Source organism: Thunnus thynnus, chromosome 23, assembly GCF_963924715.1.
Source record: "Thunnus thynnus chromosome 23, fThuThy2.1, whole genome shotgun sequence".
Lineage (NCBI taxonomy): Eukaryota > Metazoa > Chordata > Actinopteri > Scombriformes > Scombridae > Thunnus > Thunnus thynnus.
In genome coordinates this window covers 18,937,768-18,963,106 of record NC_089539.1, presented here as the reverse complement: position 1 = coordinate 18,963,106, position 25,339 = coordinate 18,937,768, and the positions used below count along the sequence as shown (strand labels likewise).

Below are 25,339 nucleotides of genomic sequence, written 5' to 3'. Positions count from 1 at the left end.
TGTACTTTTTTTTTTTAAAAAAAAGGCTGTTTTCATGAGAACAGGAGGCAAGGTGAACAATAGTGCTCTTATGAAATAGTGATGTTATCTTCTGGTTTTGGTGTTCCAGGAAATGTGAATTTGTGCTTGTCGAAGTACAGTTAAAAGTAACATTATGTTCTCTTTAAATGGTGGACAGTCTATTCTTGAGAGTCTAGTTATAAATAGGATAAAAATAAACTGCACTACTCTTTAGAAAGCAAGTAAATTGTTATTCTGAGGAACCTTAATTAACTTTTACTGAAAGTTTTCCTGTCACTGATGCAATGACCTCATGTAAAGTTTTCCACATTTTTCACATTTTTTTGCTGAAAATGTTCACAATGCAACAGCAGCATGTGAGGGCGCAACCTGTCTGCACACAGACATACACCCACACAAAAGATGAACAGAAGAATAATGGCCAGAAGGAGAGGCTATGAAAGGGTGAGAGTCACTGAAATCTCCTACAGATGGGACCTATTTGTCACATGTCTGGTGGTCACAGCAGACTGAATGTGTTGAAGGCAGAAATAAAACAAAATTGACTTTGGATCTGATTAGTTTAAATTGTGAAGGTTGTGTCAGCAATCAGCGATCTTGTATTTTAAATTAAGCTTCATCTTTCAAATTCGCACCAAATTCATGCATAGTGAGCAGTTAAAACTGGGCCCTACCAGCAAATATGCACTCTGTTAGGACAAAAGGACGAAGTGCTAGTTGGTGTATCTGTGCACATTCCTGCAGCCTGTTGTTCCTCAGCAAACAAGCAAACAGCATGCAGAGAGATGATATTATCAACAAAAAGAAGGCATCTTATTAAAAACAGGATTTGGAACAAAAATAGGATTCAGCTTTTGAAGAATTTCACACCTCTTATGATAAATTACTGTTGCCAAGAAAGTGCCTGCAAATAATTCTGTAATATTTTTAAATTGCATTTTGGTGCCTGTTCAAATCCCAAAAGCCACTAAATAGGCAAAATTGTAGTTAAATGCTATACCAGCCTGATGATTTTATTTCATTGCTGAGACAATTCAACTGCCACTCAATAGTGACCTTTTGGGATTTTTCAATGACACAAATCAAATCCAGTTTAGAGATCAGTTACAAAGGCCAAGAGTACTGTTAGCTCCAAAAAGCACTGTCAAAGGGTGGTGTGCATTGAGAAGCAACATTTTTTTAAAAAACAGCATAGAGTAAATGTGAGGAAGCCATTCTTTGTGCTGAAATGTCAAGACCACAGAAACTGAGCATTTGTGCTATAAATAGCCGTTGTAAAGACTGTTAAAATGTTCGGTATTCCAAGGACCCAAAGCATACAATGGTTAAAACAAGACTAAGGACAGCTACGCTAATGGCTCTGTAAGGCTGCAAGCTAAATGCTATGAGCTAAATGCTAACTTCAGCATGCTAACATGCTAAAAGCTGATGTTAGCTGGTGTTATGTTTACCATGTTCACCATCTTAGTGTGTTAGCTTTGTAACATTTGCTTATTAGCACTACATGCAGAATACAGCAGCAACCGATGGGAATGGTAGTTTTTCAGGTATTTGGTCAACCAACTGAAGGTTATAATTCATGCTGAGGACAACATGAATGGGTGTACCAAATGTCATGGAAATCTATCAAATAGTTTTGAAGAGGTGTCACTCAAAACCACAAATGCCAACCTCATGGTGGAGGAAAAGTGAGGCGGTCACCAAAGTAAGTAGGATACATCGTTTTAGAACGGTGAACGTCTGTACAAAAATTTGGGCCAATTCATCAAGTAGGTGATGTGATATTTCACAGGTTAAGTAAATTTTGACCTGCTAGTGGTGCTAGATAAAAAGTGAGGGGATCACCAAAGTTATTACAATTTATCATCTGGCCACCTGTACCAAATCTCATGCCCATTCCTCTGATAACTGTTGAGACATGTCACTAAAAACGAAAAATGTCAACTACAACATATTTTAGTTGGGACCAAAGTGGTGGACCAACCAACCAACTGACATTGCCATCCCAAGAGCCATGCTACTACCTTGGCTAAAATGCAAAACATAAGTTTAAAAAACTAATAAGTTTCATTCAGCTAGAGAGTTGGTAAAAGCAATATTCTTCTTCTTCCCTTGGGTACAGGACTATTAAGTCTTGCACCCAAACTAATCTGATAACGTCCCATATATTTACTTCCACCAAGCATTTTAATGAAGATTAACAGAGAGCAAAAAGATAACACTATCACATTGAAGGGTGCCACCAAGGCATAAAAAAGAATGGTGCTGGAAAACTGGGTGCAGCATCTGTGACAAGACGTATGCCAAGCATGAAATCAGCATTACGCAAGGATAACGTAATTGCTGCCGCCACAAGAGTGTGAAATCTCATCAGGGAGGGAACACTGGCAGCAAAACTCACACACACACACACCGGTTGAAAAAGACAGAAGTTCAACGAGAGCAGACTGAAGGATCATTGAAATGCCTGTGACAGACAACAACAGTGCACAGTGCTCTACTGGAGACCGGTCAAAATGTGCTTTTAAGAGAAAAGTGACAGCCACTTGTTGGCAGGAGAAGAGAAGAGCACTCCACCCAACACATTCAGAGAGGCCTGCAGAGGTGTGTGGAAGAATATGAGGTGTGATGCTGACATGCCACACTGCCAGAAAAATGCATCTCAATGAGCCAGTTACTTCAGCATTGAGTCTTGGAAACAAAAATGTCTTTAAAGAAATGCAAAATTCAGCCAGTAAGGTGAGATAATTCCACTTATTTCCAGTGATATTATCCAATCTCCAGCTAAGATTTCTATTTAAACCATCAAGCATGTTGCTTATGAAAAGTATTCTAAAATATGGAAAGAATTTGTAACCCTTTAAAGCAGTTGCAAGGAACTCCCATGTAATGCAACACATGTTGTAGTGACCCAAAAACAAGGCTAGAGAGATGAACAAAACAAGCCTTCCTGTTGAGAAAACCCCAAATCCAAAAGAGATAAACAGTAAATTGAAGGAAAGATATCTGGAAAACATTTATTTCCAAAGTAAAAGGAAACGGTTGATTTAAAATTCTTTGATATCTAAAAATGTGTTCATTATGCAATATTATGTTGAAAAGCCCTTAATTTATTCAAGAACAAAGAAACTGTGGAACTAGACTGTAATTAATATGTACAACCTGCAAGAAACTGAAATGTATTACATGAATGGGTGAGGAGGTGGAAATAAGATGAAAAAGGAAAAAGATGACAATATAGGAGTCAGAAAAAATGAATGTGGTTGTGGGTTTGTTAGAGAAACACGCTAAGGGTAAGGAAAAGAAAGGAGATGGTTGAGGATGAAGCTTTGAAAACAGCCTGCAATTGGAGCAATTCCCATTTCACACAATGGCTGAATAGCCTGTCAACCACCTCTTCAAACATCAGACCATGTCAGCCCACTACGCACCCAAGAGCTCCTGTTTCCACTCACAAACCAGACCCCCTGACACACATAAAAACACTTGGCACAGAGAGCTACCCATCCAACCTCCTAACAAAATAGATCACGTCTCACCCATTCCAAGTACTCGAGTCCATCACTCTCTTGCACAAACTCGCTCTCCTCTCACTGAAACTCTATGACAGCATGTTGAAGTGCACCCAGACTCTAAGTTGAGATACATGGCTGTGTATAGAACAGACTTTTTTTTTTTAGCAACTTATATCAACTGGCCTCCGGCGAACAGTGATGCAACGCCGAGTTCTCACATGACAAGCATCAAGAGCTGCGTTCGTGATCACTGAAAACCGCTAACAACTATGACAGGTCAATGTCAAACTTGGTCAAAGTTTAAAAATCATTTTCAGCTCAGAGCGTCGGGGATGTGCGTTTTGCTCGAGTGGTTCCCTGCGGCAGGCGAAGCGTTTCTGCTAAATCGGGCATCACGCTCCCTTCATAAAAAATGAATGGTTTTACGCGGTGTTAAGCACTTTGATGCTGATCATGTGAAAGTAGCTTAAGTTGTCAGACATGCACACGGTGCAGAAAATCCATCTCAACTCTGGTCTTTTTTAATAAAATCTGGCTTTCTATCAAATATCTAAGAGAATCTGCCAAAAATTAAAGGTGAATCCATTTGTTTCCAATGGAGTTTTTAGAAACTACTGTCAGCTCATTGAAATAAGGTAGAATTATGTTAATATCACTTCATTGAAGAAAGCAGATTTATACAACTGAAGTTATCCTGCCACCATATTCAGACTTCTCAATTATTTGAAGAAAAACACAATTGTAAGACTTCCTTCTTGCACTCAATTACTTGCAAAAACACACACATTAGAGCACTCACTTGAACATACTGTGTATGTTCAACACATGGAGGTCAGATTCAGAGCACGCATCTCACTGTTCCCATGGCACACTAAAAGCCATTAATGCCTACAAATACACACCACATGTGTACAATGCACACATCTTCACCCACCAGCTAAGGGAAGATTTATGTGTTTTAGAGATACGGGAGGTTGACGCAACACACATTGTTTCAGCGCTTTTAAGTGGAAGCACTTGTGTCAACATGACCATGAATAATCCATTAGACTCTGACAGACAACAACATGTCAGAGGATCTGGATCAGGCTCCTCGTTAGTTGAGCCTTAATGAGCTGAACATGTCATATGACTGTAGAGAAATATATCAAATGCATGCAAATACTATGAGGCCCATTCAAGTGCAAGGGAGCAGATCATACTGTACTGTAAATATCTGTACTCTTTGTTTATCTTAGTAATGAATCTCTTTTAAATATAAACTACATAATAAAATGGTCATAAATACTTTTGTCTGATTAAATTATGTTTTGGTATAATCTTGACTGTGTTAGCTGGTCTATGTGTACTTTTTTTGCTCAGAATATTCATTGTTCCCCAATCTTCTTAGTGTGATATGCGATGGACAATATTCTTTATATTGTATATAGAGTGACCAAGAATGACACTTAAAACATAAACTGAGTTGGTCAACTCCAAGCCTGATGTAATGTGGGGTTTAAACCACATTTCATGTAATCTTTGTGGTTCATACTTGGAGAAAAAAATGAAAAAAATCAAGAAATAACATTGGATCTGCCTGTATAAATGAAGCCAGAAGGGCAAATAATGTTAAAAAAAAAGTTAAAATTGTAATTATTTTTGTCATTTTGCCATCAGTCTTCTTCTTGTGTGCAATATAACACATTCATATGTGCAACATCTCTGCCTTTCTTTCCGTGTTTACATTCCTTACACCTCACACCTGTGCAATGTCCAGAAATTATTTATTATTATTTATTATTCAGTTTTTATATAGATTTTTTGATAGAGATCTCTTTTTATATACTGTTTTTCTTTTTATTTATCTGTGTTTTTAACGGGACCATGCTCATAATTTCATTCTGCTTTGCATCTCTGATGTTTTGCTGAATGACAATAAAAGGATCTTGAATCTTGTTCTCAATCTTGTCCTGCACAATATGCCGATTTATATCAACTATTTCAAATATCAAAGCAAACTCAGAAGTGCCACCTCTGGATGGACTCCAGTCTGATGCTATCACATACAGCATCAAGACGCAGTTATGTATGAAGACCATTTAGAGAATATGGATAAAATAATGGCTTGCTGACAGCCACTCTTTCACAACTGTTCTTTCTAAAGCAGTCTTAAGCATTTCTTTAAAAACAGTCATCTACAGAGACGTACTCTAGCTAGTAGGGCTGCACGATGTATCGTTTCATCTCACATTACGACCTGGAAACCTGAAAATGAGCGCTGCCCATTTTGGTTGTTTGATAAACTGATCAAGTGCACCCATTCAACAGAGCACATAGCAAACTGAACACTGTGTAAGCAGAGTCTGAAGTCTGAAGTTTATGAGCAAAGTTCTTGAGATGGAGCAGAAACCTGTCCAGGCTCATTTAAAGTGGACTGGCCTTTAAGGTAGACCAGCTATTCTCATTTTAATGACAATCTCAGCTGCTCCTAAACAGAGAACGGAGAAATGCGGCTGAGTCTCTCCCCAGCTTTGCTACATATGTATATATATATATCGCAGAAAAAAAAGACATCACAATGTCAGTTTTTTCCAAGATCGTGCAGCCCTACTAGCTAGTGTAAAACTGAGCAGTTATATTTGTCAAATCTTTCATAAATAAATTCAATTTCCAACTGGGAAAAACCAACTCACAGCAAAAAGAAGATATTTGAAGAAAAGTCCATCTCAAAGCTTAAAAGATTCTCAGTATTTTAATTATTAAAAATCCCCAAATAAAACACTGTCTTGGCATTTCTTTTCAGGGAAGATGACATATTTATTCTTATAATATTGGTGTATCAGTTATTTTTGTTGATTCATGTACTGATGGACATGCAATACTTGTAGTTAATTGTATATATGTACAATCACAGGCATTTAACTGTTCACCTAACCTTCAGTACAATAGCGCAAGGTTTCCTTCAGAACATACAGGTTGCATGCATGATCTAATGTGAATGCTACCATACCTGGGCCAACTCATAAATAAATACATAAATACACATTAATAATTCACAACATTCTTTAAAATAAACACACAGACTTTATAGTTTGATCTGAATTATTCAAGGCAGTACAACGAATAGGGGAACATGTACACTTGGAGTCACTATGGCATGTCAGGGCATGGGTCATATCAGTGGGCCATATACACTATATATATATGCTGCATTAATCCTGCCCCTGGTATGCTAGGTAACAGTAATATGGTTTAGGCCCACCTGCTCTCTACACACTCTTACACCAGAATTTCAGGGAACTGCAGAAAATTCATTGTTTTGAATTTACATCTAATCCTTAATTTTGTTGTTCTCACAGTCACTGTTTAATTACAGATCAAAGCATTGCAAGCTTTAGCATTAGCATACATGCTAGGCTGTAGTTCTGGCTATTCCCAGGCTGGGCAAGGCCTCCTGGCTTTGTGAATAATGAACTGTGTTGCAGGAAAGTCCCACTTGTAATCATTTGCAGCCTCAGGATCTATTGTTTACTTTTGCACTGGGGGAAATCTACTCCATGTGCAATACTAGCTATTATACAACATATCCAATGCCTGCAGTACTGGTTTGGTTTTTTTTGGATAGTGAATAGGTAGACATGAAACCAGGAGAGAGAGAGATGGTCATGACATGCAACAAAGATCCCTTCCAGGAATTGATTGATCCAGGGATGTTGTGGTTATGTGTCATGCACAGTAACCATTCGGCTACAATGCCATTTTAAACAATATTTGCAAAAGTGACTCCAAGGCTGATGATCAAATCCAAAGCAAATCAACAGATAAACTATGGTTTCAAGATATTTGGAAAAATCTAATGAATGTTGGGACGCCAATGAAAGGCGAGATGGCTGGACAACCAATGACATTGTGATATGTCATGAATCCGAACCTGTCTGTCGAATGCTTCCAAAAACAAATCTTTATGAATCCATTTATTTTTCACAGCTGACTGAACTGAATGCATCACCAACTCCTCATTCCTCCTCCTCCTCCTCCTCCTCGGCTGTTGCTCCTTCAATACCTCACAATCCTGCAGCACCGTCTTCCAGCTGGCCGGTTTGTTTTTAGCACATGTTTTCTTAGCAGCACCATGGGAGAAACCGCCCACCTGATCAGGAACATCCTGACCCTACTGCTCCAAGTAATGTTTGAAATGTTTTGGATTTTCCACAGTAAAAACGTACTTACAAAACTTAAGGAATTAAACAAAAACAAGGAAGGAAGGAATTGCCTGCCTCATCTCTCAATACTATGCAAATCTGCTAATTTTAATTGCTAATCTTTGTAATTGATAGCCCTAGTCTGTACAATTCCTATGGCACATGACAGAATATTTAAAGGACAATAAAATATTCTGTATCATGGCTTAAGGTGGTTATTACAGTAACAGAAAATATGGTATTATCCTTGCTGCTATTCTCTTGCACTTATCTCACACATCCCCTCAATACCCTCCCCTTCTTTCATTCCAGACACCCATGGGTGTGGCAAAGTCGATCCACCAGCTTGAGTCGAGACGAGCCGCAGTCACCGTCTCCACGGCAACCAAGGGTGGATGCTGAGGTCTTTGTAGGGCGGACAGTGCCTCTGTTGCACGTTAAAGTGATCGCCATGAAGCAGGTGGTGCTCCCTCCTCTAGTGGGGGGCTGGAATGGCCTGCAGGGCCACAGGGCCTGGTCAGAGCCATGCCATGCCAGGCTAGCTGTCAGCTCACATTTGCACAGATCACAGAGCTAACGCCAGTCAGTGGCCTGCTTTGTGTCGGCATCGGGGCTTATTACAGAGACAGAGACAGAAGGCATTTCCTGCATGAAGAGGTACTTGACGTTGGGGTCCAGGGACTCCCAGCGTTCCTTCGAGAACACTCCAGAAAAATGAGCCACACTTTAATTTCACTATAATTTACTTCCAAAAAGAATGCATCAGATTCACGATTGTGATCATAATGTTTTGGCATGAATCTAATTTGTACTTCACAGTTTAATACTAAATTACCAAGAACAAAAATTCTTATGGAAAAAGCTTGTTAAAACACAGTCAATGAAATGAACCTTTCTCATGGGTGGAACTCATTGCTGCTTTCTGGCAATTTTACCTCTGAGCTTTGCTTTTATCCCGAATCCTAAAACACCTGCATGCTTTCAACAGACAGAAGACAGTGCAGCTTGTAAAGCCTGTAGCTTGAGTATGGTCGCGGTACAACAAGAAGTACTTGACCACACACTTCACCTTTCATGTTACTGCGAGCGTTTCAGCAGCCTGTCTGCCAACATGGTGCTCATCGCTGTCAGACAGCGACTCTCAGGCTAAACTGCCAAAACTCCTGATAGAGGGACTCTGTAGCCTGCAGCATGTAATCAACCTCTGAATACAAAGGAGCTTTTTAATGGATGGAAAGAGAGGCACTTGTGCCTCACACTCAGACTCTGTGATGGGCCGTACGGGTCCGCTTTTTAGTTCATTATAGAAATGCCAGATAAAGATAACAGTATATCATCTATACTGAATGTGCACATATTCGGTGGTCATTGAACAGTTTAAGGAGAGTAATTTTTCACAACTGATATGCCCCGTCAGGAAGTAAAAGAGGACACTGTAAATCATATCCGAACTAAAACTCTAGCTAACACATTTAAGGAAACTGAAAGCCATCTTTTTAAACATAGACTGGTATAATCACCACATTTTTTACAGCCGAGAGATGAATTGGGATTGTCAGCAGCTGCTACAACTGGGAAACTACATGTAGTTTATGCCACTGATACAGACTCTACACAGTGCAAATATATGTACAAAAGCCGCAAGGCATGCTATAATGACCGAGCAACTAAACAAAACATGTTTTTATTATCATAATATCAAGCTGTGACAATAATAACATCCTGGTAACCATGGATCACAATGTTAGAACCAGCAGCAGCAGAACCACTTCCATAGCTCAGAAAACAATCTGACTAAAATAAAAACAGAAAAAAAATGATAGAAAACTGCCCTTTTTTTCCTCAAAAAAGGGAAGGTGGCCAATCTAATCTGTCCCTCAGTATCTTTCCATGTTAATTGCTGTGCCACTGGTAAGCTGGCTCAAGACTTCCCTAGTGCCCTGTCTGTGAGTTCCCTTCAGTCTAATTGCCAGCTGCGACATTATACACTTTCATTAAAAATCCTAAATGGCCTGACACTCCGAGCTCACCTGCAGGGTTCTTGGCACAAATCATCTTTTTAGGGGGAAAAAAGTGAAAATGTTCTCGGCTCCTCGGTTTGAGCCGGAGCTCGATGCCAGAGAGAGTGAAACTCACCACAGCAGGTGAGGCTGTTTCTACAAACAGAAACCGGATGGGAGAGCTGTGAAGATCTTTTCTAATAAGTTCTCTATTGGCTTTCTAAAAACACACAGATGCTCACTGGTAGCACTTGGTGAACAATCCTTTGTGGGAAAACATTAGGTGCTAGGCTGGTGTTGGCTCAGCAGGGAGTCTCTGTGTCGCTGCTGGATGAACTGATGCAGTTTATCCCATGTGAGCCTGCGAGGATGTATTGATTTTGCAGGGTTTCATTTCAGTGCATGATGGGAGGAAAGTGGTAGTAGCAGGGATACAGGCTCATGCGCTACAAAACAAGTCTGATGAGGTTTTTTACATCTGATTAGATGCTTTGCAGTTTTTCAGTTTGTATATATTGAATATACATTTGAGAAAGACTAAAAACCTCAGATATATAATTCAGATGCAGACGTACATAAACCATGAGCAAAGTCTCTACACGACCTTGTAAACTTTACAACCCTGATGTTTTATAGACCAGATGGATCTGACTTTTATAATCTACTTCTATATTGCGTGACACACACACAAATCAGTGGTCATCATTCATTTGAAAGTATCAGCATTCAAAGCTTAAGGCTATTAAACAGTATTCCCTTCATTTAGGGGGAATGTGGGGCTGTCGTCCATGAAAAGGAAAACCCATTATCTTGTGTTGACTTGGTTATAGACGCTAGGGGTCAGAGGCCAGGTAATTTGTAATGACCACGCATTGACTTCCTCTCTTAGAGAAAGATTTCACTTTCCTTGGCATGTCTTGCTAATTAAGTACACTGTCTCTCATTTGTCCGCGAGACAACATGTTTAAATCTATGTTAAAGGTCACAGCAGAGAGATTGCCAGACTTAATATGACTGGAGAACTACAATGTGACCAGCAAGAGAGAACACGACCCATCAGATGACTTTAAACTGCAGCAATGTTGTTAAAAGATTGTTTCTGTTTATCAAAACTACATTTTATAATAGAACAATCCACTTTAGGTGAACCACTGCAGTGTAATAGAGAACTAAAGGGGGATAAAATTAATGGACAAGCAGTAAAAGAGGATGCAGCCAAAGCTAGTGTAATTGAACATAGCAAAGATTTTATTGCCACTGCATTATTCTCAGAAGCAACTGCATACTGAATCACCTCATGTGAGTGACTGTGGGGGAAACATAATGTTGCAGAGAGACAGCGTGCATGAGAGAAACGCAGAGACATTTTTTGAAGTCTAACACAGCAGGCCGGTGAAAGGAGTTACACAGATAGCAATTTGAAAACACCAAGTCGTCTTGCCTCCAAATGGACTGTGTTTTGCCCATTAATCAATCTGGCACAGAGAAAGGGTAGTGAAATAAATCCAGATGTATGTTACAATCAGAGAGAAGGAGTGGGGGTCGCAAGACAAAGAGACAGAGATGCGGAGTTAATGATAGAACATAGGAAGGCCCATACATCCCCCCCACTACTCCCATCACGGCGCACGTATGAGCTATAAAATAAAACAGCCATGGAGGAGTGCCTTATGGAATGGGCATTCCTGTTTCAGCACCACGGACAGCGAATGACCGTTCTCTCCCGGATGAAAAAAGAGAGGGAGGCAGAAAGAGGAAGACAGAGAGGGAAGAGATAGAAATCAGCTGAGTCCAAGCTACTGCATGTGTGAATGAACAAATGAATGGGATGAGACGATCAATAGTCACTGAAGTGAGAGCTACAAAGTACATGTGTGAGGATGAAAATGACACAGTTACTGAGTTCCCCTGTTCCATCATGTCATCTTTTTTACTCTGATTACATTAAGGGCTTAGAGTCATCTTTAAGCTGACAGCCACAGTGATGCCTGCCCTGGGCCTACACTGTCTGAATATCAATGGACCCTGTCTGCTGATCTACACAACAGGACAAGACCACCAGGAGTTTCATTTGAAGCTTTATTTGAAACTACTGATGAAGTTTGTGGAAAAAATAATCGTTAATAAAAAAATTTGATCTGTAACTACCTGTTTAAATCTAAAATCCACAAGCACAACAAGAAATATAGTTTAGTTTTCCTTATACACCAGCAGGGGGGGAGTAGTCACCCTCATCTATTGTGACCTATTGCCCTATTAATAAACTAGGCTATCATTGTTCTCTTTCTTAAAGGGGACATATCATGCACATTTCCAGGCTCTACTGGTATATCTTTACATGATTCAAAAACACTTATTTATCTTATTCTGGCCCTTTATGCAGCCCCTCAGTTCAGCCTCTGTCTAAAAAAGGCCGTTTTAGCTCCTGTCTCTTTAAGGCCTCCCTCCCGATGAGCCCACTCTGTTTTAATTGGCCAGCTTCCAGAAGCTGCTCCTCGGCAGACATCCGGAGTTCCGGAGGCTACGTAAACAAATAATAGCAGGAGGATTTCACTTCTTTTTCTCGTACAGAACAACCCATGGAGCAACCTTAGCAACAAAAGCTATTTGTGGGCATGTGTGAACAATCTGACGTCATCGGGAGGAGGGAGTAGAGGTAACATTATAGACGGAACCTTCAGAGCAGAACTTTGACCATGTTTAACATAGACATCCGACATCATAACAGAACAAAAAGAACAGAAAATCACAAAAAGCATGATATGTCCCCTTTAAAATAGAGTAAACCGGTAATGATGAAATGATGCAATCCAGCAGATCAGAACTGGCGCTGACACTAACCGATCCACATTAAACGTAAAGTATTATTTCAGGCTCTCCAATCTATGATGGATTGAACTGTGAATTAGTTCTGTAAGAAATAGAGTGTAAGAAATAGACACACAAAGACTAGGAGATGGATGGAAATGATCATTGCCGTTCTACTCTTCTGTGTCGCGGTTGTACATCATTTGCAATGCGATTGGCTATTGGCTCACTTGGTGACTGAGCATTGAATCTAGGGGGAAAGGACATAATGTCGATGGCTGAATGAGTCTCTAGTGAGGTGATCATTGCTGAGGTAGGGCTGGTTTTATTGCTAGCCCTGAATTACTACTCTATCTCCTTCTCTTGTTCTTTTTGCCACCCAAACCAGCCAATATGCATTAAACCTGTCTCATAGCCAGTAGATACTGACTTGTTCTTAGCGAGAATCATTTGGGAAGGTGTCTCTGATTCATAGCAACAGCTCACTTCTTAAATGGGTCAAAGGTTTTCTTGAGGCTCTATGCCCCAGTAAAATGTAACCTTATTTTCTTTGGTCCACGCTGGATGCTCCAGAATTAATGCAGTTATTCACTGAAAAACACATGGGTAACATATCAGGCATTTGACCAGACACACAAAAAGTAGACGAATTCATTCTGCTTAGATTTCACTCCGGAAGAGTTAAATTACCAGCTTTGTATTCTGTCAAGCCACACACTAAAAAACTCTCTACCTTTCAAGTTCACATTATTGGATAAATGAGATCAGATTGCTGCTGCAGTAACCCAGGCAAAGGGTTACACCATAATTGCATCAATGATAAGAGGTTGTTGCCACACTCGAGTCAATTGAAGTGAATGGCTTGGCCTGCGCGTGCACATCACTTTAAAATCTCTGTGGGATCCGTGCTGTTAAAGTGTGCATGTGCGTGAAAGTCTCTGAGGATACCAGCTTTGCATTGTATCAGCTATACTTCACTGTTCTACATGTGCTATATCTGTGGCTGACACTACACCAGGAGATTGAAGGATGATGTGTGATAAAGAGGAAGAAATTTGAGTCTCACATTAAAGAATAAGGCTGGGAGTGTTAATATTTTTGTTACTGTCAACAAATCCCATGAAGAGACTATGATAATCAAATATGTTTCTCAACACTTTTCGGCATCCCTAACGAGCCTGTGGTCCAAAGTCATTCAATTTGGAAGAATAAATCTTAAAATATGAGGTTGAACAATTCCCAAAACAGTTGAGCAGTGTAGTTTTTAGCATACATTACTTAAATAGGAGTAAATAGTGATATCTATTGTTGGGACCACTAACAGCCACAGATTTGGTGTATTATCAAGTATTTACGGTAGCAGGATGATCTGTGTGGGATCCAACACATGACCATGTTAGTTCTGGTCTTTAGATGGGTTTTGTTGACAATAATTTTAAAAAAGAATATCTGTAGTTATAAATAGAAAGTCCAGTCCTCCAGGATTTTTGTGACCATTTCCAACCAAAATAGCTGACTTTGCAGCAGCTTTTTCCAAAAATGTGTGCTTCAATTTGATAAGATTTTTGTGTAATAAAAAAGTAAATAAATTCCAGCGAGACTAAAAATGAGTTTGGTGGGATGAACTCTTCGTGAATGTGCTTATGGAACTTTTTGTTTGCCTGAATTACTACAAGGTACTTTTAGTACCATGTCAAGTAGCGCTGTCAGCAAGCTCCATAAACCAAATGGGTTTTTTTTGGGTTAGGATTATAAAAAGTTTAGTTTTCGTAACTTAATAAATGGACAGTTGGAGATGTTAGGTCAGAGAAATGCATAGCCTGCAGGCAAACATCAAATTCTACAGAAAAGTCCACTGCACCATAGTTACTATAGTAACAAAGACTTTTGTTTGTGGAGACTGAAGCTTGATGACTAATAACATTGTCAAGCATACTTCCAGTAGGACCAATATTTGTGGAGAAACAGCAGGGATCTAACAGATACTGCAAAGTTTGGTTGAATATTTGTTAATTCTTTAGATTGCAAGATCACAGATTCCTAGATGGCTTGAACAAAGCTGCAACATAGTGACCAACAAAGAAGAGGCTTTACAGTAACAAATACACATTGATAGTACACAAATAGACAGTCACCTATTACTTCTCTCTGTCCCTTGCTCTCACACACACAATCACATACATAACAGCAACAGGCACACACACAAACACACACACACACACACAAACACGTACATGGGGCCTCTTGCTTTCGAAAGCTCACTCATCCTTTTAATCGGTGTGGAATCCATCAAAGTGGGTCAAACTCCCTTCCCCATCTGCCCCGGCCAGATTTTAAATGCACGAGGGCTGATTAAAAAAAGACCAAGAAAATAGGGCAAACGCCACCAACACACACACACACACACACACACACACATACACGAGACCAGCGACAGGAAATAGATACAGAGTGGAGGACTGTGTGTATGAGTGTGTGTTGGTGAGGTGTCAGGGGCATTTGTAAGCAATTACCGTTTGCCAGTGTAACAAATAAAAGGTCAAGCACTTCGACTTCAATTTGTCAGCTGTGTATCAATTTGTCGTGTTTGTTCTCATTTGCATATGGCCACCTTTTGTTGCTCCATCAACCATCCCTGAGCACATTACAGAGGGAGGGTGGGACATAGGAGGAGGGGAAGGGGGGGGGAGCATGTGTGTGACAGGGCGCTGGGTAAGACAGCTGGGGGGGATAAGCTTGCTCCCACAACTGGGTGTATTACTCTATGTGTGTGAGTGTACATGCACTGTATGTGTGCCTGCTCTATGCTTGAGTGACACACAGCTTTTCTGTGTAGTTTACATTCCTGGGTGTGACTTTGTCTGTCTTTCTTGTTTGTTTCTTTGCAGTCGTGTATTTTCATGTATAATTAAATGTTGCCATGGATACATCTGACACACTGCTATTCAAATCAGAACAGAAATAGTTCTGTTAATCAAACAGACGCACAGCTAGCAACAGTGGAAAAAGCTCTCGAGCTTCCACATTTCCCTCCGGATCAACCTGCGACACTCTCCTGGAGTCATGTGACCACTGGTGTTAACACAGTCTGCTTTTTATAAATGTGCAAAGATCATCAAAGGGGCGGGACCCTGCATTTAGCCTATCATTACACTGCACCAAATGCGGATTTTGAAGATTACTGTAAGAGTTGACATGCAGTAGATAGTGAGAGGTCACTAATATAGAAAGCCAAGCAAAGATGATAAGAAACAGATTAAACTGTCACAGTGGCTACAACTTTCTTGATGTTTTTTTTGATAGATAATTATAATAATTAATGACTAAAACGTTGCAAAATAGCAAAAAATGCCCATTACAGGTTCCTGCAGCCCAAAATACACCTTCATATTCCTTGTTTTGTCTGACCAACAATCCAAAACCCAAAGATATTTAATTGACAATGATATAAAACAGAGAAAAGCAAAAATCTTCATATTGGGTACGCTGGAAACAAATTTTGGCATTTTAATATAATAAATTACTTAAAGAGGCACTCCACAGATATAACACATGAAGATTAGTTTACTTGTCAGACGGAGTGACCAACGCAGTCACACAGTCATGTCACAGTGTCACAGTGATGTCATCAGGGTTATGTCAGAGTGCATTTGAGACTTCAAATTCTGAAAACAAAGCTTATGTTGCAAACTTGGGGTGTGCAGATTGAGAGATGTGGGTATTTGCAAGGTCTAATAGAAGACACTATTGAGTTGCATAATGGGCATAGTAAGATCCAGTGTTTTTGGAGATTGACCCTGATATCTAATCTCTGCTGCATGGAGTTTGACTTTTCCTTTTCAAGTCTGTCTCTTGTGAGCCCCCCAAATTAATGGAAATGAAATACTAAATTGCTGGAGTGCCCAAAATCGTTGCCAGCTGTCAGCTTTTTCAAACTAGTTTCATACAAAAGGCCAAGGTCACAAAAAAAAGAAACTACTAACAAAGGCAAAAGAATTCAGCTCCGGCCCACGAGACTATGAACTTGAGATTTGCACTACATGGATAAACTGAAAGTTAAGACATCGACAGCCACCTCTGGGAGCGGAGAAAATAGGTGTTTACTTGTCATACACACTGTTGCCTGCTGTCACCTGATGAGTCATCCTGTCTTGCAGGCTTTCCCTGCTCCATGATCCTGATTGAGCTTGTGAGAGTGTTCAGGTGTGAATGCGAAGGTGCCAAAGTGTCTGCAGGAGTCAGCGCTGATTTATATATATGAAGATGTACAGTAGCATTGAATAAGAGGCACTGTGCCATTCCTGCACTCAGCTTTAAGTAGCGTGCAACGGAGCTTCAATCTGAGCCGCAGTCTAAACGTCCCCGCGAAGAGGTAAGCACCACGCTAAATGAAAAGTAGCACTTTTTAATCAGTGTGCGCAGCCGTGTCATCCATCTTTTCTGTCAAGCCCAGAATACAAACCCTCAATCAGACTGTCAGAAGGGTGAGCCAAACGAGGCATGGCTTTAACGGTTTGATTAAGCGGGGTTGGCCTGGGCTGTGGCCGTGCTTACAAACAGAGCCCTGTGGACAGATGCTCGTAGACGAACCCGACCCCAAACAGCAGCTCTTTAGCCAAATTCCCCCTGTGGCCTAGCTGCCATAAACTTCCCAAATGCCAGTTCACTGCATAAGAGAGGATTACTTTGAAGGAGAGCAGTGAGAACAAGCTCATTTCCTTCCCCTCCACTTTAACAGAGGGCCGGAGGGATAGTTTTGTACAAAAAAAGACCGGAGGGACGAGGAAAACTTATCTGACAATCTGTCTGAAAGTTGGCTGCCAACTTCAGTGTGACTTTAGATTCAGTAGTCAGTGTTACCTCATTCTTGTTATCCAATTACTTTCAATTAACTCTACAGTATGAGCCTCTCACCACAGCAGTACTTTCTATTGCTAAAGGTGACAGGCTGTATGGACCATGAGGAAAACAATGCATTTGAGACACAGAGAGAAGAGAGAGAAGCCTTTAGGGCAAGGCTGAAGAGACTAATCACATGCAGCACTAACTTGACAACCAAGGACAAATACTGAGCAACAATTATATCTCATTTTTCAGGTAGCTCAACCCTGACAAAATATTTGGCAGGGTATTATGGGATGGGAACAATGTCATATTAAATACAAGGACATGGACAATGCAACTAATAATCTAACAAAGGAAGAAAAAAGGCTTGAGCTAAATTTGAATGCACCCACTTTTATTTCAGACCACGTAAAAAATGGGAAATTACACCAATGATACTGTTTCATGATTTGAACAAACAACTATCTGACTGTGTCTAGAGTCTGACTCTCAATACTGGATGCAACTTGTTTGAAATGTTACATTCAGTAAACTTACTTCATAAATGTTCAAATCCCAGGACTATATGCATCTTGCCAGAAAATCGTCCAGCGAGCAGAAACATAATGAACCCTATTTCTCCAACTGACTCTACAGCTCTATAAAGTGTTGCTTAATGTGACATTACATTGACTTTTCCTGTTTTTATAATGACTAGAAGGGGTATCTAATACATCTCTTGGATTTTATGAGGTAGCACAACATTCATGGTCATGCTCTGAGCATAAGACGTTGTGTCACATTGAAGAGACTCGTGGTTAAGACTCTGCTCTGAACCCGCTAATATGGTCCTGTGGGTTCTGAGCGCTGCCAGTAAACCTTCTCCCATGGGAAGAATCTTCTTGGATGTCACTCCAACACCCACACATTAGAAAAGCACTGAAAGGGATATACACACCATAATGTACCGACACTCATTCCTCCTTGTCACCTTGTCACTATGCAGAAATAGCATGTTTAAGGAGCAGACACATTAGCAGTGTGGGTCTAGGGATGACAAAGTCCACCACTTGGGTCCAGACTGACATATTTCAACTACTGAATGGAATGCCATAAAACATTTGTGCAGACATTTTCAGTCCCCCAAGGATGAATCCTAATGACTTTGGAAATTCCCCGACTTATCACCTAGTGCCACCAGCGGGTCAAAAGTTTACCCTTACACTGTGAAATATCTAATTTACAAGTTGGGTTGGTGCCAAATTCTACACAGACATTCATGGGTCCCAGATAATGTATCCATATGACTTATGTGATACCTAATGGCTTTGACTGCAGCGCCACCATAACACAATACCACAGTAACATCAGGGTTTTGAATGAAATGTCTTGACAATTATTGGATGGACTGCCATGATGTGTGGTAGAGACATCCATGTCCCCATTAGAATGAATTTAAATAGCTTTCGTTATTCCTTAACCTTTCATTGAGTTCCAACTTCTAAATTAGTCCAGTACTTTGGTTTATGACCAATAACCTGCTAAGCTAATGACATGTCCATTAGCCTCTGTTGTACGTTAAGTTTAGCACTAATTAGCCAAGGTTAGCATGTTAATATGCTAAACTAAGAAGGTTAACAGGGTAAACATTATGCCTGCTACACATCGGCATGTTAGCATTGTCATTGTGAGCATGTTACAAAGCTAGCATTAGAATTTGGCTTAGAGCATCACTTTTCCTAAGTACAGCCTCGATCTGCTGGCTGCAGACTCTTGGTCCTCCATCATTTTCTGACCATTTGTTGACAACAGGTTTCCCAAAAGGGGAGTGCTATTTTATCCTCCTGATGTCTGTGCTTCATGTAAATTTTCCACCTCTATTCCCTCCAAATGTCACTAAGGAGATAACGGTTGAGAGTCGGAGCAAGATACAGAGACTGTAGACACAGCTGTGTAGCAGACTAGCAGGATCCCAAACTAAGCAAACTCTGACAATTCTAGGTACATGTTTGCAGAGCCTGGGTGAATACTAAAGGAACTGAATAACTTCATCACCCTGCTGGAGACGCAGTGGCTTCAAAAGACACCTACTTTGCAATTTAATTCAATTTGCCTCGGCCCATTTATAATTGCAAACTAGGAAGGGCAATCTGATAAAATGAATATCATTAGGAGTTGGTAAACAATCTGAGAGGAACTGTGTTCAAAATGGCTGTACTGAGAGAGCACTGATTTGGCATGGCTCAGTGCAGTGATGCATGTTTTTACCTACCCAAGCATGACAGATCCTATATGACCTCAAGGTAGAAGAGTTTTGATTTATGTGTATTGAAGTGGCCCAGTACTGACTTTCCCTACAATTCCTTTTTATGGGGATTTCCTGGTACTATCATCTGTGAGTTACAGTACGTCTTTAATTTTGTGATATCAGAGGAGCTTCTTCCACCAGGTACAAGCCCTCGGGGGAGCTTTTACTCACTAATGATTTGACATGAAAAGGTAAAGCTGAGGTTTATGACGCTCCAGACAAACACTGAAGGGTAAAATCTTCAAACGCACAAGTCAGAGAGGCCCAGTGGTTAAAGGGCTGACGAACAAGATATTGTATGATGTGATTTAAGAGGCAGAGATAATGATACTGTGCCTTATTGGGCTTTTACAGCTCCAGGCCTTTCCTTGCTGTTTACAATAAAAGCAAGGAGTTATCTTAAATATCGTTATACCAACAAATATGATAAACAGAAGTTAAACTTGCAAGTGAGGATGAGGCTCTCAGCTGTGTTGCCGGCCCAGATCGTGATTAGACTGATGAGGCAGGTGTATTTCTACATAAACATGTCATCTAAAACAGAACTCCCATCAGCACTTCAGCTCACTTGAAAAGCAACCCACAAACCACTTTCCACTCATCTTCAGTAAAGCAGCGGCTTATGAAATCACGCTGACTGCACCGGATGCAAAATCCCCCCCCCACCCCCATCATCATCACCTTTTTTTCCCCCCTTTCATACTGCAAAGGCAACCAGCAGGTTCTTGAATACTGCCATGAGAAATCCTGAGGATGAAATCCTCACTCACTGAAACATTTCCTTCCCTTCTTCCTTACACCCACAGTAAAAACAGAAAGTGCTGGCTTGGTTACAAGAGTCATATGGAACACATTCGATCAATATCCACTGACACTGCTTCATTGCCATGCATGGGCTCTGGGCAGTGCTGAAATATGCACGGGCAGCGTACAGCAATCAGTGTAAGGCACTGTGCACTTTCTCTTTAGAAACAAGGATAATATAGCTAATAGAAGTAGAGCACAATTCAAATATAGATATACAAGGAGTGAGATACAGTGGGCTAAGCATGAATAATTTAACATCATTATACAGTAGCTAGATGGAGATGAACTCTGAATTCTAGTTTCTCACAATACCACCCTCAGATGTTTTATTTAATAAGATGAAGTCTGAAACCATAGAAATCTTTTTTTCTTTTAATCTGTTATTTCTTTATGGAATGACTGAGAGCACGCCCTGAGCATTCACTTTGCTTTAACTTTACTCAATTCAAAAGGACATTATATATAAATATATATATATATATTTCTGGCTACATCTTAATGGAAAACAGTAGGCGTGGGCTGTATTGCAAATGCAATACAAACTCCTGGACAATTAGGATTGAGCTAGTCTGAAAGGGGTCAGTCAACACATGCAGGTAGGAAACACCCAAAAACTCAGCTCTGCAGACAATCTTACACACAAATATGCCACCACACAGCATCCTACTCTTTTCAAAACAGTAAAGCTCTGACAGACACTGAAAGAAGAAAGAAGAAGATCCAAAGACGGTATAAAAGAGGCTAAAAACCCCGCAGTTCACTTGCCTGGAACGTGTAAAACCTCGTCCCATTCGGTGGATGCACCTTGGGGGAGTTGGTCCCCGTACTCATATCTGAGAAAATCATAATCCCTTTGTTGGACAAGCAATCCAGAACTGATCCGTGTATGTGTGTGTGTGTGTTTTTTTTAAATCAACCAAACGTAAAGTGTTCACGGAAACTCGAAAAACGATCCCGAAGCGAGGACTCGGATCAGCCCCTGACCCGACGCTGCGCTCCCGGCATCGGATGGTGAAGCGCTCCGGTAAGATGCGCAACGCTTCCGAGAGAAGGAAAAGAAAAACCGTGATCACAAAAAGAAGTGAAAACAAAAATCAACTCTCTTGTCTCCTTTGCACCTCCCCGCTCGCATGCAAAAATGACTATTCTGTGTGTCCTAATGATTTGTCTGGAGAGTAAAACCCGCGGAGAGACAGCGGATCCATGGTCCCCCGACGCCCGCTGCAAGCAGCTCTGCCAGCGGCTCGGATGGGTCCGTCTGTGCGCGGATTATCGCCTCCCTGCTCCTCTTGGCTTCACCAATAACCAGTCAGAGCATCACAGCCGGGCTCAGCCAGCAACATACTGGGTGTCTCGATTGGCAGCAGAGTCACACGTTTGCTCCGTGTTTGCACTGTAAAAAATGTCCTTTTGTTGCAAAGAAATTCAAAGTCATTTCATGTTCACCCAACAAGCCCAAACAAAATAGCCTATTTGTCAGGGTCTGGTGGTTATCCCCCCCCCCCTTTTTTTTTGTTTGTGTGTGCTGCAATGAAAAATACATACAAAAAAGATTAGATTTTATGAAACAGCGTGTTGAGAATGTAAGTGCTGATGATGCGCATTTTTTTTGCAGTGTAGCTCAGTATTGATTTGAGGAAGAGACTGATGCTTATTTTCTCTGTGGACGAGAAGTTATCACTGTCTAAAACATACAGTGTGAAAGATTGGCCTTGTCTGTTCACTCAGAAGGAAGAAGATTGTGGTGTTTCAAGTGCAGAATTCATCAGCGGTTAAATAAACTGCAAGGAGCAGGTCACATAGGTAAATATAGGTTAAAAAAATGATTAGATGTGTCAGACCAGTGTTGGAATTTGACTAAAAATTAGTTTTTCTTCAGTCACCATGATGGATAGGGTGCAGTTTGGATGACTGACTGTTTCATCAGTGTTGTCTGGATGTATGTGGGAAGTCCTTCACCTTTCATTAAAGCATGCAGTAAAGCTTTCATGTGCTTTTGTCTTAAAGTCGTTTGCCTTGGACCCAAAGTCATCCAGTTAACAACCTGTTTTTATCACCAATTTGCCATTTTTGAGTGTCAGCTAGCACTAATTCAACAAGCTACTTCATTATTTTCATATATGTCACAAGCTCACTTTACTTAAAATGGAGAGCCACCATGTCTTCTTCTTTCCAGTCACATCTCGGGCCAACATCCATTATCGAGCTGTCTCTGAAACATTTCCACCACTTTCACTGTCTTCCTTCTTTCACAGACCTGCCATGTTCCCATGCAGAAAGCCTATATTGATTTTTTTTTTTTTTTTTTTTGCTGACGCACTTCTATAAAATACATCTGCTTCGACCAATTTAAGACAAGGGCATTGACTGGAGGCAGCTTTTAACTGCAATTTTATATGAAGAAAAGCAGTTCCACTTTAACAGACTTCCAACCAAGGGTGACGTGCCTCCACTTTTCATCCAATTTTCTCTCATCAAGTGGCCTTTTCATGAGACTAATCCACATTTGCTGAATGGTCTAATCCAATTCTCGGTCCAAGCTACCAAGAGCCATCAGGAAAAAAAGTTAAAAATGAAATTATTTTCTTTGTTCCATTGAAATGGGTGCCAGCATTCAAGTTAACATTTTGTATCTTGATAAAGACGATTCTGATAATTGGATGAAAAAGCAAAGTATTCAGCCATAATTCAGATATTAAATCAAGATTAGTTACTGTTAGGGACAGCCCAAGCAGTTCATTTTCTGGCTTGATTTTATGTTGTTAGACACAGTTCAGTGAGCTTGATTAAGCCGAGTGGGTTGAACTCACTGCTAGCCTCGCGGTCTTCGGAAAGATTCGGTTCTGGGGGACTTCAAAGTATTTGCTCTTGACATAGCAGGTTAACAGAAATTCCAACTATGGAGCAGCAGATCCCATTAACCAGACTGAGCTGAGGTTGCACTCCTGACCTGGGAATATTCAACTGTGTATTGACTCAAAAATAACACAGACTTGCTCCTCAAATTCACCCTCGACGCTGTTTTGTTGTTTTAATGCCAGATATTCACTGAGGGCTTGACCTTACATGGGTAAATAAGAAGGCGAGAGCAAATGAGATGCATTTACAAGAAAATTAAGACAACAGAAATAATAAATTAGAGGCAGAGATGCTCCAGCAGAGCAGAGATGCTCCAGATGGGGCCTGAGGTCCAGGCATCTGATTGGCTGATAAAACTTGGGCAAAGCTCAGTGGGAGACATCCTGGGGTCAGTCTTGTCAGCAGACATGCCCAGCCCTGTGTCTCGTCGTAACAGCAAGAGCTTACAAAAAATGACTGCTTAGCCTACAGAGATGTCACATCGGGTTGACTAAGGTTTCAACAACAAGCCTACATTATATTTAGCAAATGTTAGTAATTAGATTCCAACATAATAGGAATATATCAGTGCTTTTGCTTGTTTTAGTCAATTTAGTACGAATCATATAGATTTCACAGCTATACCTTACATCATCATTTTGGTAACGCACTTTAGTTGCAGATTGATCTGAAATGTCTACAATACCCTATAATGATAATTTAAGAAAAATGGCAAGACAACATTCTTGCTTTCTACGATATCTGGGCAACTACAGTATGGTTACGAGTGTGAAACGATCACTATAGTCAAGTTTAGGCAACTACAACACTTAATAGCAGGTCTGTGAGGGGACGTAAACTCCACTCTCCCACATGAAAGTCATCCATCCACCTGATCTGCTCATCCTTACTTTAGTCTTTGCTCCATAAAGGAGACACAATTGACTGTGTTGGCACTGCACAATGGACATAACTGGATGTAAATTGTGAATTGTCCAATATGGATGTGCTTCCTAGGCTCACCATGTTCACCATGGTGGTTTGCTAACTTTAGCAAGTCTCAAATTATTTTCATAACATTAAGAAATGAATGGAAAACACATTCAAAAAACTTCACTGAATTATTAAGGAGCTAAAACTGACATTTTTTTCTATCAATTAAGTGTTACACTAGAGAGACATACGGTGATATTTCGGGAAAAATTAGAGGTACATTGTGAAATCATTGTAGAAAAGTGTGTCCTTATAATTTGTGACGACCTGTGTCCAACCTTCTGGAGCATTTCTGCTGAGTAGGACGGTATGGATGTGCAGGATCTTTGCCATCAGGGGCTACTAAGCCCTTCTGCACATCAGTCACATAAAGGGACTTGTCTGTGTTCTGCAGTGCACTGGACTCTGACGTCATCGTACAGATGTGCAGTGGGCATGGCTTAGTGGTTCAGAGTGCTCATTGGCTGGGGTCTCTCAATCCTCTCTGTGTTTTCTCCAGCTCTGATCGACACTATTCTTTGTCTTTCAGCGTTTCCACAGCTGCCAAAGCATCACAGAAGGAAAATTAAATATGAATCAAGAGACTGATACTGTTCAAGAAAGTATTTAAATTAATTAAAGCAAGACATTGTTGTACAAATTAAACAGTTACTAGAATTTTTTATCAAAGTAGGGTATTTAAATAATAATATTTCCAATCAATTTTTCATCAAAGTGCTTATTCGCATGGGCCCACTGAGGCAGTTTGTGCAAACACACAGACTGTGGTTCATTAAAACGGCACCTGAGTGAGTGTGTTTGTATGTGTGTCTGACACATGTGTGTGCGTGTCTGTGTTCATGCGCTTTCATGCGGGCCTGCACGTCTCTTGAAATGCATCCCTCTTTCCATCCAAATCCCTTAAGAAGAAAAACACACATGGTCCTGTTTCATCAATCAAAGCGCTCAAACAAATTGATTTTTGGTTTGAAAACCCGTGTTTGATCAGACCGCTGTCCTAATCTATGAGGCCAGCTACAGCCTTTGACAGATATCAGATAG

At 40.5% G+C, this 25,339-nt stretch overlaps 1 protein-coding gene across 9 annotated transcripts in view; it reads right to left on the bottom strand.

Annotated features, from left to right (window-relative positions):
* ppfia2 (PTPRF interacting protein alpha 2) overlaps positions 1-25,339 on the bottom strand; it is a 158,460-nt gene that overhangs the window by 79,090 nt on the left and 54,031 nt on the right. The window contains exon 1 of one of the 9 annotated variants that reach the window (XM_067581076.1): positions 21,233-23,179. The exons of 6 other annotated variants lie outside the window; for them this stretch is intronic. In XM_067581076.1, coding sequence (XP_067437177.1) covers positions 21,233-21,313 — 81 coding nt within the window. In that variant the 5' untranslated portion in view covers positions 21,314-23,179. Of the gene's footprint in view, positions 1-21,232; positions 23,180-25,339 lie in introns of those variants that run through there. 2 more of the 9 variants (XM_067581077.1, XM_067581078.1) reach the window with 2 other exon arrangements.